Genomic DNA, 16,624 nt, shown 5'->3' on the forward strand with positions numbered 1-16,624 from the left:
TGGATCTGGAATACCCAACAGCCTAAGTGTTGAAGGCTTGACCCCCAGTCTGTGACAGTGCTGGGGGCAGTAGGACCTTTGGGAGGTAGAGCCCAGATGGAGGAAGTTAGATCACTCACAGTATGCTTGTAGTGGGAGGGGGGGTCTCAGGCCCCTTCTACTTTTTTCTTTTTTTCATGGCTACCATAAGGTGGACAGACCTCTTCTGTCCCATGGCATGTCTCCTCGATGTTGTACTGTGCCTGAACAAGCCCAAAGCAATGGAGCCAAATGATGATAGATTAAAATTTCTGAGGCTACCAGCCAAGACAAACTTCTCTGAAAAGTGATCATCTCAGGCATTTAATGACAGCAACAGACCATGAACAGACCATATACTAACAACAATTTCTGATGAGCTATCTTCCGTCTTCTTTTGCACCAGGAAAATACTCGAGCAATGCTGGGAGACAGGCTCATCCCACTTATTCATGAATTGAAGGGTACTGCCTGCCCTGGGAATGGTGCTGGGGATGGGGAAGGCCACTGAGTGCTTCTTCGCTCAACTCTGTGTAGAGACCAGTATAGTGATATTTTATTTGCACTGAAATGTGATTTTATTTGTATATTAATAAAGTTACCTTGGGATCAGAGCAAGCCAGAGCAGAAGCTGGGCGGTGGTGGGGCATGCCTTTAATCCCAGCACCTGAGAGGCAGAGCTAGGCAGATCTCTGTGTGTTCAAGGACACAACCATCATGGCGACACACGCCTTTAATCTCAATACCAACCATAGAAGACCTGGAGGTCTGTACAGACAGGCAGTGACAAGGAGGTCATGTGGTTGGGTTTACAACCAATGATAAGGCAGAACAGAAAGTCTATATAAAAGACAGGACACAGGAAGGGTAAGACAGAGCAGCAATGAAGGGTAAGGTTTTCAGCTCTCAGCTATTGCTCTTTTAACAATGCAACTGGCTCTGTGTTTCTTATTTAACAAGACGGTTACTTCTACAGACCAGCTCTCTGAAAAGTAAGGAGCCGTTGTAAGGGGATCTTCCCAAAACAAATCCTGCCTTCTAGCCAAGTTATCCACCTGCACAGAAAGCAGCACGTGCTCTGTACAGAAGCCAACCAGTGGGACGACAGGAGGGCCTCGATTAGCAAGTTTCCCAGACAGGTCTTGAACCACTGACAGCACTTTGGGCCAGTGCATTAGACACTGTTGCCTTGCAGCTCAGGGGTCTTGAGAGCTGCATTTTAATTTTCTTCTGTGAGTGAAATGTAGAATCCCTGCATTCAAAACCTTTCCTCTGACCAGGGATTGATAACCAAGAAGTTCTCATCTCTCACTGGTGGCTCATGGCTATCCTATGTCAGGCTAGAGGAGAAGATGGCTTACTCAGAGCCAGAGAGCATGATCTGAATGGCACAAGGTTATATTTCCATAAAATAAAGAACCACCAACATCTAGCTCTCTGCCATAACCCCAGGCTAGGTATGTAACTGAGCAACTTGGTCCAGGATGGGGATGACTGGTAACTTAAATGTCTCTATCCACCTAAGTTGGTCACATCCAGGGTAGGTTATGCACATTGGACTTCTGTAGTTCCTCTCAGCTAAAGTCTTAATTGTCTCTTCTGTGGCCAGTGATACTGAACATCTGCCACACACTGTGTCCCATGCTTGGCAAGGCTAAGAATTTACATTTGTGTCTTCAGGATTTGACATTCTTTTTTTCTTTTACTCTTCTCTCATACATTCCATCCTGACTGCAGTTTCCCTCCACCAACTGCCCTTCTCCCCTAGATCCACTCCTGTTTTCCTTCTACAATGACACAAAGCAGGCCTCCCAACACAAAACATGACCTAACAAGTTACAGTAAGACTAGGCACAAACAGTCACATCAAGGCTGGATGAGGCAATCCAATAGAAGGAAGAGGGTTCCAGCAGCAAGCAAAATAGTCAGACACCTGCCTCCCATTATTAGGAGTCCCACAAGAACACCAAACTACACAATATAACATACACACAGAGGACCTAGCTTAGGCCCACACAGGGTCCGTATTTGTCACTTCAGGCTCTGTGAGCCCCTATGAGTCCTGCTTAGTTGATTCTGTGTACTGTGTTCTCACAGTGTCCTCTGCTCCTCTCCCCTTACAATCCTTCCTCCCCATCTTCTGTGACATTCCCCTTGCTCCACCTAGTGTTTGGCTGTTTCTCTGCATCTGCTCCCATCAGTTGCTGGATGACACCCCTCTGATGGCAATTAGGCTAGGCACCGATCTATGAGTATAGCAGAATATCATTAGTTGATATTGATTTTCATGTTTGGTTCCATCCTGGGTCTCCGGGCTGTCCTGCCTCTGGTTCCTGGTCATTCAAGCAGTGTCAGGTGTGAGCTCCCTCTCCTGGCATTGGATCACTCAATGATTGGCCACTTTCACAGGTTTTGCATCACCATTACACCAGCACATCTTGCAGGCAGGACAGATTACAGGTTGGAGGTTCTGTGGCTGGGTTGATGCCCCAATCTCACTGCTGGAAGCCTTGCATGGTTATAAAAGATGGCTGGTTCAGACGCCGTATCCTCCATTACTAGGAGACTTCAATAGGGTGACACTCGTAGATTCCAGGGAGTTTCCACTGCACTAGGTTTCTATATTGTCCACCAAATGCCCCCAATTCCAGTGTTCCCTCCTATCACTGATCCTGCCTGTTCCCATCCCTACCTCACCCCAGTCCACCCACAAAAATCTATTTCTTTCCCCTTCACAGGAAGATCCATGCATCCCCTCCTCAGCCATCCTTGTTACTAAGCCTCTCTAGGTCTGAGGATTTCATGGTCTTAAGGCAAATGCAACACTCAGCATCTTGCAAGCCTGAAACTTCCCTTAAGTTTTCATCCTCTGGTTTGGTCAGTGTCCCCTCTCTATTTTTGACATCCTTCTCCTCATATTGCATACCCCACCCCTCACCATGGGAGTCACATGGTCATCTAATCAGCTCTGCAAACACATGATGCTTCCCAGGTGAGAACATCCTATCCTACTTTTAGCTCAGAGGACGTCTCTCTCAGAGGACCAGCAGCGTCATCCCTACAAAATCAGGTCTCTTCCCACCGCCCTGCCTTTCCCCTCTTCTCTTTTATGTCTCCCTCCTCCTTTCCTTCCTCTCCTCTTCTTCCTCCTCCCCCTTCTTGTCTGCCCCCTCTTTTCTCTCTCTCAGTGTTGCAGTGCTTGCTAAAATTTGAAATGACACATTCATTTTCCATTATTGGTTTGTTTTTGCCTCTTCTACAAGACTATGATCTCTCAGTGATGAGGGTGGCACTTGCCCTGCCCCTCCTCCTCCCACGTTTGGCTTGGTATCTGGCACACCTGTGAGTGTTAGGGGAGTAGATGCTGAGGTGATAGATGGGTGTTCCCTCCTAGGATTATGGAGTAGGAGGGAGTCTGACTCTGGAGAACTCAGCTAGTGGCAAGAACCTCAGCTAACTAAGTTCTAGTGGCAAAAAGACAGTCTTCCTAGCATGTAAGCTGGGGAGGCCATGATCTCTTGATAACTCCAGTAAGACTGAAGACAGCAGGCCAGGAGGGTTCTTCCCAGGAGTCCGTGGTGTGAGGAACAGCCCGGGGAGCACAGGAAACAGACTGTGTGTGCAGCTGGAGAGGGACAAGGGGGAGGGCAGAAATGCTTGAGACCCACATAGCAGTGTGGCCCAGGGTGACCTAGGTATTCTCCATAAGAGCTCACTAGCCATAGGCTCCACCCTGGGAAACTGCCCTGGAACTCAGGAAGGTAGATAAGGCACACAGCTGTGCAGCAGGAAGTGAGAAGTACTGGAGTCCCTATCCCCCACTCTCCCACCCCACCCCCACCCTGCTTCTCCACCAGAAGCACCAACTCTCAGGATGTTTCTCCATGGATCAAGCTATGTGGCATGTGTCTTCTGGACAGAGTGCATCTCCCTCCCCGCTTTGGCCTTCAGCCACTGCAATCACATTTCACTTTGTTTTTCCTCCTTGGCCAGATGTTATCTATCTCTGAGTCTGCCTTCCCCAGAACAACCAGACTGCTCAGAGAACAGAGACCTGGCAAACAGACCTGCAGGGGTGTTTATGATATGCACAACAACAAAGACCAACCTTGGATGTGTATGTGTGGCCATCAGATCCGCAGACCATCGCTGACTGTGCCACGGGGCAAGGCTTGCACTTAACCAAATTTGAAGGTCCAACCCAGTGTTTGTGAGCCACATTCCCCTTCTTTTGCCTAAGGAAGAAAAAGGGGGATAAGTTAGTCAAAACTTTGCCCCGCCCCCATCGATGTTTCCCTAGGTTCCCAAAGAACACAGCTAAACACACACACTAAAGCATCCCTAAAACAGACAAGAGGCCCAAGGCTGCGGCCAGCCAGAGCTCCCATTTGTTCCAAGTCATAAAAGGGATCAGGGGGTTTCTCTCCAGAGCACACATTCCACCCAATAGCTGAACCAAGCAAAATGGTAACTATTAAAACACTGCAAATCACATATCCACATGGAAAGAACATCACAGACATTTCAGAGACAGTGAGAGAGAGTACAGTCTGCCCCAGTGCCCCATTCAACACATCACAAGTGTCTGGAACAGCCTCCCACAGCCTTACAATCTCCTGGGGCTGCTGGGCAGCTTCCATATGGGTACCACATGCCACTGTGTGAGCAATTTCTACAGAAATACTCCAAACACCACCGGGAGACTCTTGCACAGCTGTAGAACACCATTTCTGGGTATACCATAAGGTGATTTCACTATAGCTACCAACTTGTCCCTTGGTGAAGGCTAGGGTGATGTCATTTCCAGCTCTGGTTTCCACATCTCACCTTTGTTGTAGTAAATGGCAGTAACTGTGATGGCTGTGTCCACAGGAAGGACCCCATCTCTGTATCACAGACCACTGAAAGAGAGGGGCCTTCAGTTCCTGCCATCCTTTCTCCCTTAGCTGAAGCTGATCTCCATGCAGTTCTCCTGTGTGAATCCTGAGGGCCCAGGGCAAACACCTTTGCACCACCCATCAACCCGGCACTCTGCACTGCTCATCAATCAGATAGTTACGATTCCCCTGAGGTCTTTGCTCTGGCAATCAGTCCTTCATGGTGATTAGCATGTGGACTCTGCATTCGGAAAACACAGTTCACACCCAGCTCGACCATTTACATACAGTGTGATCTTGACAAAACATTCAATGTTAGAAATCCTAGTTTCTCCTCTATAAATGAAGAAAACAGAAACTACTTCTGGTGGCCATTATAAAGATCATAATATGTTATGGTTTGAATTCAAAATGCCCCAACAGGCTGATGTACTGGGGGTGTGTTTGTGGGAAATGTCCCAAACTGGATGATATGCCGGGGGCCTGTTTGTGGGAAATGCCCCAAAGGGCTGATGTACTGGGAGCTTGTTTGCTAGTTGATGTGCTTTTAGGAAATTATTGGATCCTGGGGGCTCTGATACAACAAACAGATTAAGCCCTTAAGGGATTGAAATATGATGGAATTACAAACTGCAGGCATTACTTATTTGGGGGTAGACCTCTGGGGAAGAGGCATGTCCTTGAGAACTATGTGGTCTGATCCCTTCCTGTGTCTGTTTCCTCAGTTGCGTCTGCCATGAGCCTCTGTCACATACTTCCTGCTTCCACCACCATGATGCTCTGCCCTGGCACAGGCCTAGCAAGACTGTGAACTAAAACCTCTTGACTCCTGAGACCAAAACACATAATTCCTGCCTTCATGTGGCTTTACTTAGGTATTTATTTTTACAGCAATGACTATAACTAGTACAGCCTTCAATAAAAGCAATAAAAATGGCAGATATTACAATTGTTTCCCCAATAGATGAGACTATAAAGAAGGAAGTCACCATTACACGAAAATGTGATAAGCCCTTGGGGCCTAGATCCACAGAGCCTTTAACCACAAAGAACTCATGAAGCTAGAAGGGAATCTGCTCTGTCAGATGAGGAACTACACCTCTGTCCCTCAGGGATTCAGCTGTGGAGTCTGAGGGGAGTCACACTCTTCCAAAGGAGAGGAAGTGAGCAAGAGAGAAAGAGATGAACACAGGAAACACTAATTCAGTTCTTATGCCACACCTCACATTTTCATTAGGAATTTAAAGGAGACAGTGGGTGAGGAGAATGTGTTTGGAGAATTCCTGGAAAGCAACATCAAAGGGAATCAGTTCATACCCATAGCATAGCCCCTGGGCCATCAGGGATCCAGGCTGGAGAGAAAACATTTCTGAGCCTGTCTGACAAAGAAACAGAGAACAAACTTCTAGGAAGGCAGAGACCACCCAGGATTGACCTTGTTTTACTAAAGAGGGAACTGAAAACACCAAGAGAGGTGGAGTCCTGGCTGATCCATGAATCTGATTGGTTGGTGAGGCTTAAGGCCTTCAGAGAGTGTCCAAGGATGAAGCTCTGCCTCGTTCCATGTCTTAGTGTTCCATGTCTTAGTTCCTTTTCTATTGCTACTATCACAAGACATCATGACCCAACTGATAAAAGAAAGCATTTGATTGGGCTTAGAGTCTGTGGTGGTTTGCATAAGAGTGTATGCTCCCCAACTCTCCCTAGTTGGTGAAACTGTCTGGGAAGGATTAGGAGGTATAGGAAGAAGTATGACATCAGGGAATGGACTTTGAGGTTTCTAAAGCCCATGTATCTCAGTTAGTATTCTCTCTCTCTCTCTCTCTCTCTCTCTCTCTCTCTCTGTGTGTGTGTGTGTGTGTGTGTGTGTGTGTGTGTGTGTGCGCGCGCGCGCACGCGCGCGCGCTTGCGCACCTTCAACTTGCAGATCAGGACGTAAGCTCTTAGCTGCTACACCAGCATTATGCCTGCCTGCCTTCCTGTTGCCATGCTATGGTGACCATTGGACACCAACATCTGGAAACTGTGAGCCCTCAAACTCAATGCGTTCTTTTACAAATTGTCTTGGTCATGGTGTCTCTTCACAGCAATAGCATCCCTAACTAAGGCAGAAGTTTCAGAGGGTTAGAGTTGAGAGCTCACATCATGATCCTCAAGCAGGAGACAGAGAACACAATGGGAATGGTGTCAGTCGTTTGAAACCTAAAAGCCTGCCCCCCAGTGACATACTTCCTCTAACAAGGCTATACCTCCAATCCTTTCCAAACAGTTCCACCAACTGCTGACCAAATATTTAAATATATGAACTTATGGATGACGTTCTTATTAAAACTACCATGGCCCACCTCAGTACAACTTCTAATAGCAGCTTTAATTATTTGAGTAAGGATACCCTTGTCTGTGCTGTTGGAGGTCTGCCCACATTGTCCTTACCTCTCTATCTGGGATGGAAATTTTTAATCATTTGAGTTTATGAATCACATGGACTTGAGGGCTGCTATTATTCTTCAGCAGACACGACTTTCTCAAGGTCTGTTTAAGTCAACTGGCACACATAGCCATGTGAGACTCACCATGTCAGTACATGGTTGATCTCAGAGCCCATGATTTCTTCAGCAGAACACTTCACATTTATCATCACTCACACAGCACGTTGTCTGTCACTGACAGTCAGCAAGAGCAAGGAGATATGCTCACATTTGATAGCTCTTCTCATGGGTTAGTCCCCAAAAGGCTGAAGCAATTCCTGTTCTGAGCTTCCAGAAGGGAAAAGCCCACAGGTTTCCCTGGAGTGAGCACGCCCATGTGTAGTGATGCTTTAGGAGAAAGAAGCCTTGGGGAGTTTAGTCAAAGGTAGGAGAGGGAGAAGTGAACACTGCAAAGATGGGGCCAGGCAACAATCACCAGCCAATGACAAGTGTTCTCTGGACTTCACTATTAAATTACATTATTTAAGGGAGGCAAGGAGGTGAGGCTGGCTGGTTGGTCTAGATGAGGAGAGTGAGGTTCACAAAGCATCTCAGATCAAGACTGGGCATGACAGAAGGGATGAGCAGGATCCAGATCAAGCAGAGAACCACACTCCAAGCCAGCCCGAGTCGGAACCCCAAGTACTTTCAAATGCATAAGTACACTTACTTTAAAAGTCATAAGAGTGGAATCAGGCCAAGCCAAAATCTATGTGCCTCAGAGTCCACAATTACAAAAGCAAAAACAGTTCTTTAAGGTTCACGACCTGTTTACAAACTGACTCATTTCAATGTGGGAGTTTTTGACCTGTCCTTCACCTGGGCTTCAGGACAGCCAAGGCAGCTGAGTATGCAGGCATTTTTTGTAGATGAGAGGAGTCAACAGTTTGGACCAGAAGTCCTGAAAACAGCAGTCAAACTGTGCTTCCTCAAGCAAACTGAAGATGAACAAGAAGACACATCAAACCTATAGTACACACCCGACAAGACAGAAGAGGCAGGGCAGAGGGCGTGCAAAGTAGAAGCCATGCTTTGCAGCTCTCTGTATCTCTCCATTGTTTCTTCTCTTACTACTGATCATACAGTGCTAGTTAAATTGGCCTAACGCCTAAAAGAGAAATGCATTTAGAGAGCTCTTAAACTGCACTCACCCTCACCTGGCTTGTTCTTATTTCTGGAAATGTTTTTAAAATCCCAAGTTGTCAAAATAGAAGGAAAATCTCCCAGAGTAGGAAGGATGGTGGAGAGCCTTTTGCCTGGGCGTAAGGGGAAACCATGAGGTGGACCACCCTACCTGATTGAGCCTTCACCTTAAATCTTGACTCTTTTAAAGCTAAGATCCCAAAACTGAAGGCACAAGCCTTCAGCACAGGAATCCAGAGACAGTCTACTTTTTCAACATGCATAAGAGTGTGCCAGACACTGAGCAAGAAACTGTAAGATAAAGGCAGATTTGCAGTCTCTACCACCTCTGCTCAGAATAATTGTTAGTGCAACTTAGTTACTATGAACAGGACTAGCCCAGAAGAGGTGCTACCTTTCTGATTTTGTTTTATATATATTTCAAAACACTAGAGGCGCATGGACCACTAGCTTTAAAACAATTTGTGTGCGTGTTAAGAAAAAGACTATTAGCCTAGGTAGGCACAGTGGCTGATGTTTGGATTCCTAATGCTCAGGATGCTGAGGCAGGAGGATTGTGAGTTAGAGACTTTCCCGGGCTATGTAGTAAGTACCATGACTGTACTGTTTGGGCACACAAATGGCAGGAATGAAAGATGCCTGACTAACCTCTGGTGGTTCATTGGGACATTATTTGCATCATGGCTTTTTTAGACTTGCAAATCAAATCTATTTGTCCTGGGACCCTGGTCAGAGCAGCAACCTCCAGCCTGACACATTTTCAGTATTTCTCAACTGGATAAAGAAGATTAGCAGATTGACTGATCATGTAAATGCCACCAGTCTTCAGTAAACAACCAGTCAGAGTCACCTGCCTTTAAGAGAATGACAGCTCATGGCCAGTGGCCACAGGGCTCTGTGTAGCACAGTTGTCACATAAAAACCAACTGGTTCACAAGCTTGGATGCTAGGGCCAACATGTAAAAATTACATGTATGTTCATTCTCTACCTGCCCATCACCACCCCCCCACACACACACACACATACACACTACAGGCTCCAACTAAAATTGTGCTTGGTCAAGAAAAACTACCAAGTCAGCAGCATAACAAGATATTAGATGAGGCTGGAGAGATGGCTCAGTGGCTAAGAGCACTGGCTGCTCTTCTAGAGGACCTGGGTTCAATTCTCAGTCACATGGTGACTCACAACCATTTGTAACTCCAGTTCCAGGAAATCTGACGCCTTCTTCTGGCCTCCACAGGTACTATACACACATGATTCACAGATATACATGCAGCAAAACATCCATACACATAAAACAAAAATTAAAAAGTAAAATCTAAAAAGACGAAGGCCACTAGAAAAATGTAGAGCTGACCTTTCCTTACTCTCTTAGAGAAAAGGTGGTTTTAAAATCCATTTCTTCCCAACTGTGGAAAGAAAAGAAACTGTTACTGTTACCCACTGTTTCTTACTCTCCATTGTTCACTGGCCCAGTTGTGTCAATCTTTAAACCTAGGGAACACTTGGCAATCTAGTAACAGGTTAAGAAGCAAATATAATAATGAGCAACCCCAGGACTTGCTGTAGTTCCCTTCATATGCATGCATCACCTGCCTTTTCCAGGAGAGGGAGATCTGGGAGGGGTTTTTGCTGACACAACTCCCAGCTAAGTGTTTGCAAGCAAAGGTGTGTGCACCAGGATCGTGGAAGCATGCACATTTCCACCATTGGCTTGGCTGTTACAATTTTAGAAAACATTGGCTTGCATTTTCTGGGGCCAATTAATTATCATGAGGTGAGCCTGTACAAGAAACAAATGCCCATGTGTGTTTCCTAGTCACCAGCAACAATGATCTCTGTCCTAGTAGGGCTACATGCACTCTGCCTTAGCAAGGAGAAAGTCAGTCACCCAAAGGGAGAGGTAGCATTGGAGACATGACAGGATTATTAAATGTTTTCTTTACTATTCATTCATACATACCTATAATGGGTTTTGAGCAAATCTACCCTTCTCCTATCCCTCATTCTTATTTTCCCCTCCCAGCCTCATGTGCTCTTTTTTTAAAATTTAATACCCACTGAGTCCATTTAATATTACCTGTACATGAATGAGTGTGGGACCATCTACTGGAACCTGGATAACTAGTTAGGGCCTGCATTCCTGAAGAAAACTGCCTCTCCTCAATAGCTACCAATTGCAAATAGCCCCTCAGATAGGGTGAGACTTCATTGAGTATCTCCCCCATGCATGCTGGAATTTTATCTGGCTTTACCTTGTGTTGGTCCTATGCATGCAGTCCTAGCCACTAAGAGTTCATGTGTGCAACTGCACTGTCATGTCTGGCTGATACATTTCATTACAGATATCTACTCCCTCAGACTCTTACAATCTTTCTTGCAACTCTTCCATGATGACCCCCAAGTCGTGGGGAAGAGTATGATATGGATGTCCCATTCAGGGTTGAGCAGGCCACAGTCTCTCCTTCTGTGCATGTTGACCAGTTGTGGGTCTCTGCATTAATCACTACTTACTATAAAAAGAAGCTTCTCTGGTGAGGTTGAGAGATTCCCTCATCTAGGGGTATAGTAAGGATACGTACTTAGGGTGTAGTTTACACTAGGGTTACCATTGTTGTGATGAAATGCCATGACCAAACTTGGGGAGAAAAGGGTTTATCTCACATTTCTAGGTGACAGTACATCATGAAGGAAGTCAGGACAGAAACTCAAGCAGAGCAGGAACCTGGAGGCGGGAGCTGATGCAGAGGCCAGGGAGGGTGTTGCTTACTGGCTGCTTACATGACTTGCTCAGCCTGCTTTGTTATAGAACCCGGGACCACCAGCCAGAGATGGCACCACCCACCATGGGCTGGCCCCTCCCTCATCAATCACTAATTAAGAAAATGCCTTATAGCCTCAATCTTATTGAGGCATTTTCTCAAGTGAGGCTCCCTCTTCTCTGATTAATCTAGCTTATGTCAAGTTGACATAAAACCAGCCAGCACAGTTACCATGTCCATTTGGAGAATACTAGTATTAGGTTCTCCTGTAGGGTCTAGGACCTAGCCAGTCATAGGTTTGGAGTCCTGGTGATACTTCAATGGGTTGAAGTAGAAAGGCAGAGGAGAGGAGGGAAATTGGGAAGAGCACCAACACCAAAGACCATGGGAAATACCATATGGAAAATTAACACTGTAGAATCTTCCTAAACTATGTCCATAAAGAGGTTTAAATGGCGTCATCCTTTAAGAGGGGGACAACCCCTCACCTAGACATAATAGGCTATCCCATAAAAAGACCAATACCAGGCATGGGCTACCTCCTTTCAAGTTCTTAGCCAATGGGGTTCTACAGACTCCCCCAAAACACTACAGGCTATTTCCACTGTTTTTGGTAACCCACTAGAACTTGATGGAAAATTAACATACTATTGCTGAAGCCATTGCATGTCCTGGGCCATGACATAATTACAGCAGATGGCAATTGACAATTCAGATGTCAACCCACCAGGTGAATAATTCTCTGATAGAGGAGAACTCCATTCAGGCAAGGCTTATGGGACCACAGACTCTGAACACTGTTGCTTCTGTCTGTGATTTCACATGTACAAAAACAGCTGTGGTCTCTCCCCAGTACCTTCACTGTAGTGTGCAATCTCATGTGATGTTTATGTATAATCTCATGATTACATCTCAGTCTTATCTGCACACATATCTGTGGATGGTCAGAAAGATGACTTCTCCTTAAGCTGTATAACTTTGATATATAGAAAATACACTAGGATATGCTTCATAACTAGATCTATTGTTCCATGTGGACTGTAAGACACTTAAAACCTGTTTTGTTTCTTTAACTCAGACTAACATAAGAAAACAACAGTTTATTCCCAGTCTAAGACAAGCTACATACATTTAGCTGATTTGAAACTTCAGAGCAATTTCAAACTAGGCTGAATGTCTCTGTAAATGGATCATAAGTTAAAAACTTTACAGATATGCACAAGGACAGTGACAGATGTCTAACCAAGGTTAGTAACACAAAGCAACTTAAACTACTATGCCAGCCTCTTTTGCCAAGCCTGGCTGATAAAGACCTACTCCCTACACAAATCCCTTAGCAGTTTGTCTCACCAGACACTATGCCCTCAGCCTCGGGTCACAGCCCATAACCAAGGACCTTGAAGCTGGGTGTTGCCATGGTTACTCACTCCCCTCAGATACAGTCTTTGTAACTTTTTTATTGCAAAAAGTTTGCTGTTGAATGTGTTATATAAGCTGTGGAGAATCAGAGCAGAATGGAATAAAGAGAATGAAGAAAATTAGAACTGAAGAAGAATAAAAGAGAATGACCCTCAATGTGTGTGTGTGTGTGTGTGTGTGTGTGTGTGTGTGTGTGTGTGTCTTTTTCCCTTAAATAGATAGAAACTTATTCCTAATGATACTCAGATAAAGAAGTTTCATAAACCATGCTACTCTGAAGGCATTCTATTTATAACCCTGGAGCAGTTCTGGGAGCTGGACTCCTGGGCTGCTTAACTGAACACTTGGATGAAAGAATATGGAGCAATCAAGCTGGTCTTAACCTGGAGGCTTCTTCCCCACTGGCTGGTACTCATAGTGATGAAAAGTTCTATGCATGCTAACAAGGAAGCATCATCATCATCAATCATACCCAGCTGTGAACTGTGAGATTTAACATTGACTGAAATGACAGGATATATTGTGGTATAAATGTTATGTGAATAACCAACCACTTTCTAATTGTATTTAAAGCCTGTTCCACAAGACAGATCTCATACAATGTGTTTAAGAACAATCTAGTCTTGTTGTAACATGGCATTTCAGTAGCTCAGGCAGCTGCACACTATTACCCACAAACCTTCACTACTGGGTCATTCTCCAAAAGTGGGGCAGGAAGGAAGCATCTCCAATTATCTGTGTCATGTGTCCCTGGATCTCAAAGCTTTCTTCATAGTTAGTTCTAGAAAGAACAAGATATAGACTCACAGGGGTATTTTCTTATCTCTATGGTCCTCACTGGTAGATGATTTTCTGGTTGAAGTTTTCTGAAACTAAACCTAGCTCCCTTGATTTATACTTAACCTTCCTTTAGAATCTCCCTATCCCTTCCTAGGGGGTAGCTCACATGCCATTCTTCTCACACAATTTCTCAGGTACCTCTGCATCACCAAGGCTGTCTGTGTTGTAGAATATTATTTTAAGGTGTGTTACTTTTTATGTTGCATTTATTTAACTCTATGAAGCTGTGTTACTGTGCCTGTCTAAAATACCTGATTTAAAGAGCTGAATGGCCAATGGTGAGGCAGGAGAAAGGTTAGGTGGGGCTGGCAGGCAGAAAGAATAGACAGAAGGAAAAAACTGGGAGCAAAAAAAGAAAGAAGTAGCCAGAGAAGGAGAAGGACTCCAGGGGCCAGCCACCCAGCTACACAGCAAGCCATGGAGTAAGAATAAGATTTACAGAACCAAGAAAATGGAAAAACCCAGAGGCAAAAGGTAGATGGGATAATTTAAGTTAAGGAAAGCTGGCAAGAAATAATCCAAGCTAAGACCAGGCATTCATAATTAAGAATAAGCTCCCTATGTGATTTATTTGGGAGCTGGGTGGCAGGCCCCCCAGAAGAGTGAAAACCCCCAACTACATGTTTGCTTGGTGTTCTTGGCTGCTTGTATGTGAACACTCACACACGCACACACACATGAGCACAAACACACACACACAGCCCTTTTTCAGTTGTTTCATAAGGAGAGACAGGATGTTCAGGCATATTCCAGCATGCTGCACCTGTGTGTCAGGATGCTGTTTCTGAGTAGAACCCAGACTAATACAGACAAGTTACCAAGTAAACAATAACCTGTTAGCTCTGCTCCTGGAAAGTCAGCCAAAAGTATTGGTGCTGTCTTAAAGAGGTTGAGTAGGCAGGCTCCTAATTCTACAAAATCCAGAGGTCACTTGAAGAGGGAATATTTATATTTCTTCAATGCTGCAGTCAAACACACTGAGCATTCTTACATACAAATCTTTAAATTGATTTTTCTTCCATGAAAGGGATTTGACAAGATGAAATCAAAAAGGTCAGTCAGTCTGAAATGCTGGTCAGCAATGTAACAATCTATACTCCAATAGCACTGGTGTAAAAGAAAATGCAGGTATGATCTGGTGGTCAGTCTATGTGGCACAGTGCTTCTAACCAAGAGGCATACACAGCATGCTCCTGAGTATTCACAGAAGTCAGAACATTGAATTTTGAAGTTGTGTGAGTAGCTGGTAGCTGGCCTGCTCAGGAGTACACCCTGTCTATGTCTCCTTTGTGTTCTTCTTCTGAATAGAGACCATGGTGGTGTGGGTGCTCACAGTCTAATCTGAGGCAATGTGCTAAGCAATCATAGTAGATAGACTTCTGCTATATAAGTGGTTGCTTAGTGCAATAAAGCAGATGCTATTCCCTGAAATCTTCTCCACAGTGGTTCTTCTTGGCGAAATTTACCAACCCACAGGCACTGTGGTCTTGTCGGGATAACTGCCACAGCACACTGCATGGAACCCTACTCCATTACCCTACCCTCTGCTAGATCAGTTTTGACTACCTACAACTCTGAGAACTAACTGAAGCAAAGTGACCTCCAAAGGGCCACTGACCATCACCAAGGCCACTCCAGCAGCAAATCCACTTTCCCTCATAACACGAGTGCATGGGGATTGGTTCCTAAAGAAACTGTTCAAGTGGAGAGCACGTGCAAAGACAGCAAACACTACCTCACCAGGGCTTATTCTACTTGGTTTGCAGGTATAGACTGAGCTCACATGGGTAGAAAGTGGAACCACAATCCCAAGGCCCCTTGGAGAGGTGAGTATCACATCTGCCAGGCCTCTGTTCTAGGTTTTTTTTCCAGACAGAGAAAATGATGGAAATGCTGCTGACTCCAGTCTGAGGATTCCTGCTGGTGGGGGGTAGCGGTGGGGTGACATGGCCTCAGATAACTCTATTCACTTCTGTTCTTAGGAGCTAGAAAGGTGAATTGAATTCCATAGGCCAAGGAATGAAGAGCCAAACTTTAAAAATAAGAGAGTCTGCAGTCTACAAGCCTTCCTGGTTGGAGCAGTCCTTAAGAAGGAAAGTTGGGCATTCACCAGGGCTCAGGAGCAGGCAGAACCATACAGGGCCTGCCACAGGCAGCTAGAATGGAGGGCATTCAATGCTGGTCCCATTCTACACCTCGTTTCTTAAGGTGGGTGCAAAGATCATTCTGCAGCACCAGGAGGAACACAACCCAGACGCTCTGAGAGACAAAAGACACACCACAGCTCTAGAGGGGAGTGATGTTTATGTTTGTCTAGTCACTGTGCACAGGGATAGGGTGAGCAATGAGGCAAGAACCCAGAGAAGTAGGTCACAGGTCAGACAGGGCAGAGCCCTGGAATCAAGCTCTTCCCAGAGAACAAAATGAGACTGATATATGACAGACAGGGTCCCTGGGGACTTTCATGAACATTTTCTGAGTTGTTTCTGAGTGCCCATGAGTATGGTAAGTTCTGTGCAGAAAACACCAGGGGGTAGTCCTGTCCCCACCTCATAGTAATCCTCATTTCAAGCACCATTTTGTAACTCAGTGACAAACCCAATTCCTAACTAAGCAAATTATTCTGGCCCCACATCTCTAGCTTCTCCCTTAACTGACCTATTTACCTACAAAATATTTGGCAAACACCTACCCTGTGTCAAGTCCTGAAGCAAACACAGGAGACATGAGGTGAGTGGCTTGTATCCTTATGGAGCTGGTACTCAGAGGGGATCTGGGCTCTGCCATTGAGAGGAGCATAATGACTTAGCTACTGCTCCATTGCTGTGAAGAGACACCATGACCAAGGCAATTCATAGAAGAAAACATTTACATTCCAATCCACAGGCAGCAGGCAGAGAAAGAGACACAGGGCTTAGCATGGGCTTTTGAAACCTCAAAGGCTACACCCAGTGATACACCTCCTCCAACAAGGACACACCTCTTAATCCTTCCCAAACAGCTCTACTAACTGGGAGCCAAACATTCAAACATATGAGCTTCTAGGTGCCATTCTCATTCAAACTACCACACATAGCAAGGAAGAAACTATGC

At 45.3% G+C, this 16,624-nt stretch overlaps 1 protein-coding gene across 2 annotated transcripts in view; it reads right to left on the reverse strand.

Annotated features, from left to right (window-relative positions):
• Spock1 (SPARC (osteonectin), cwcv and kazal like domains proteoglycan 1) overlaps window positions 1-16,624 on the reverse strand; it is a 481,068-nt gene that overhangs the window by 125,296 nt on the left and 339,148 nt on the right. For both annotated transcript variants that reach the window (XM_036187825.1, XM_036187824.1), the window contains one exon: window positions 4,127-4,253. In XM_036187825.1, coding sequence (XP_036043718.1) covers window positions 4,127-4,253 — 127 coding nt within the window. The remainder of the gene's footprint in view (window positions 1-4,126; window positions 4,254-16,624) is intronic.

This window comes from Onychomys torridus, chromosome 5, assembly GCF_903995425.1.
Source record: "Onychomys torridus chromosome 5, mOncTor1.1, whole genome shotgun sequence".
Lineage (NCBI taxonomy): Eukaryota > Metazoa > Chordata > Mammalia > Rodentia > Cricetidae > Onychomys > Onychomys torridus.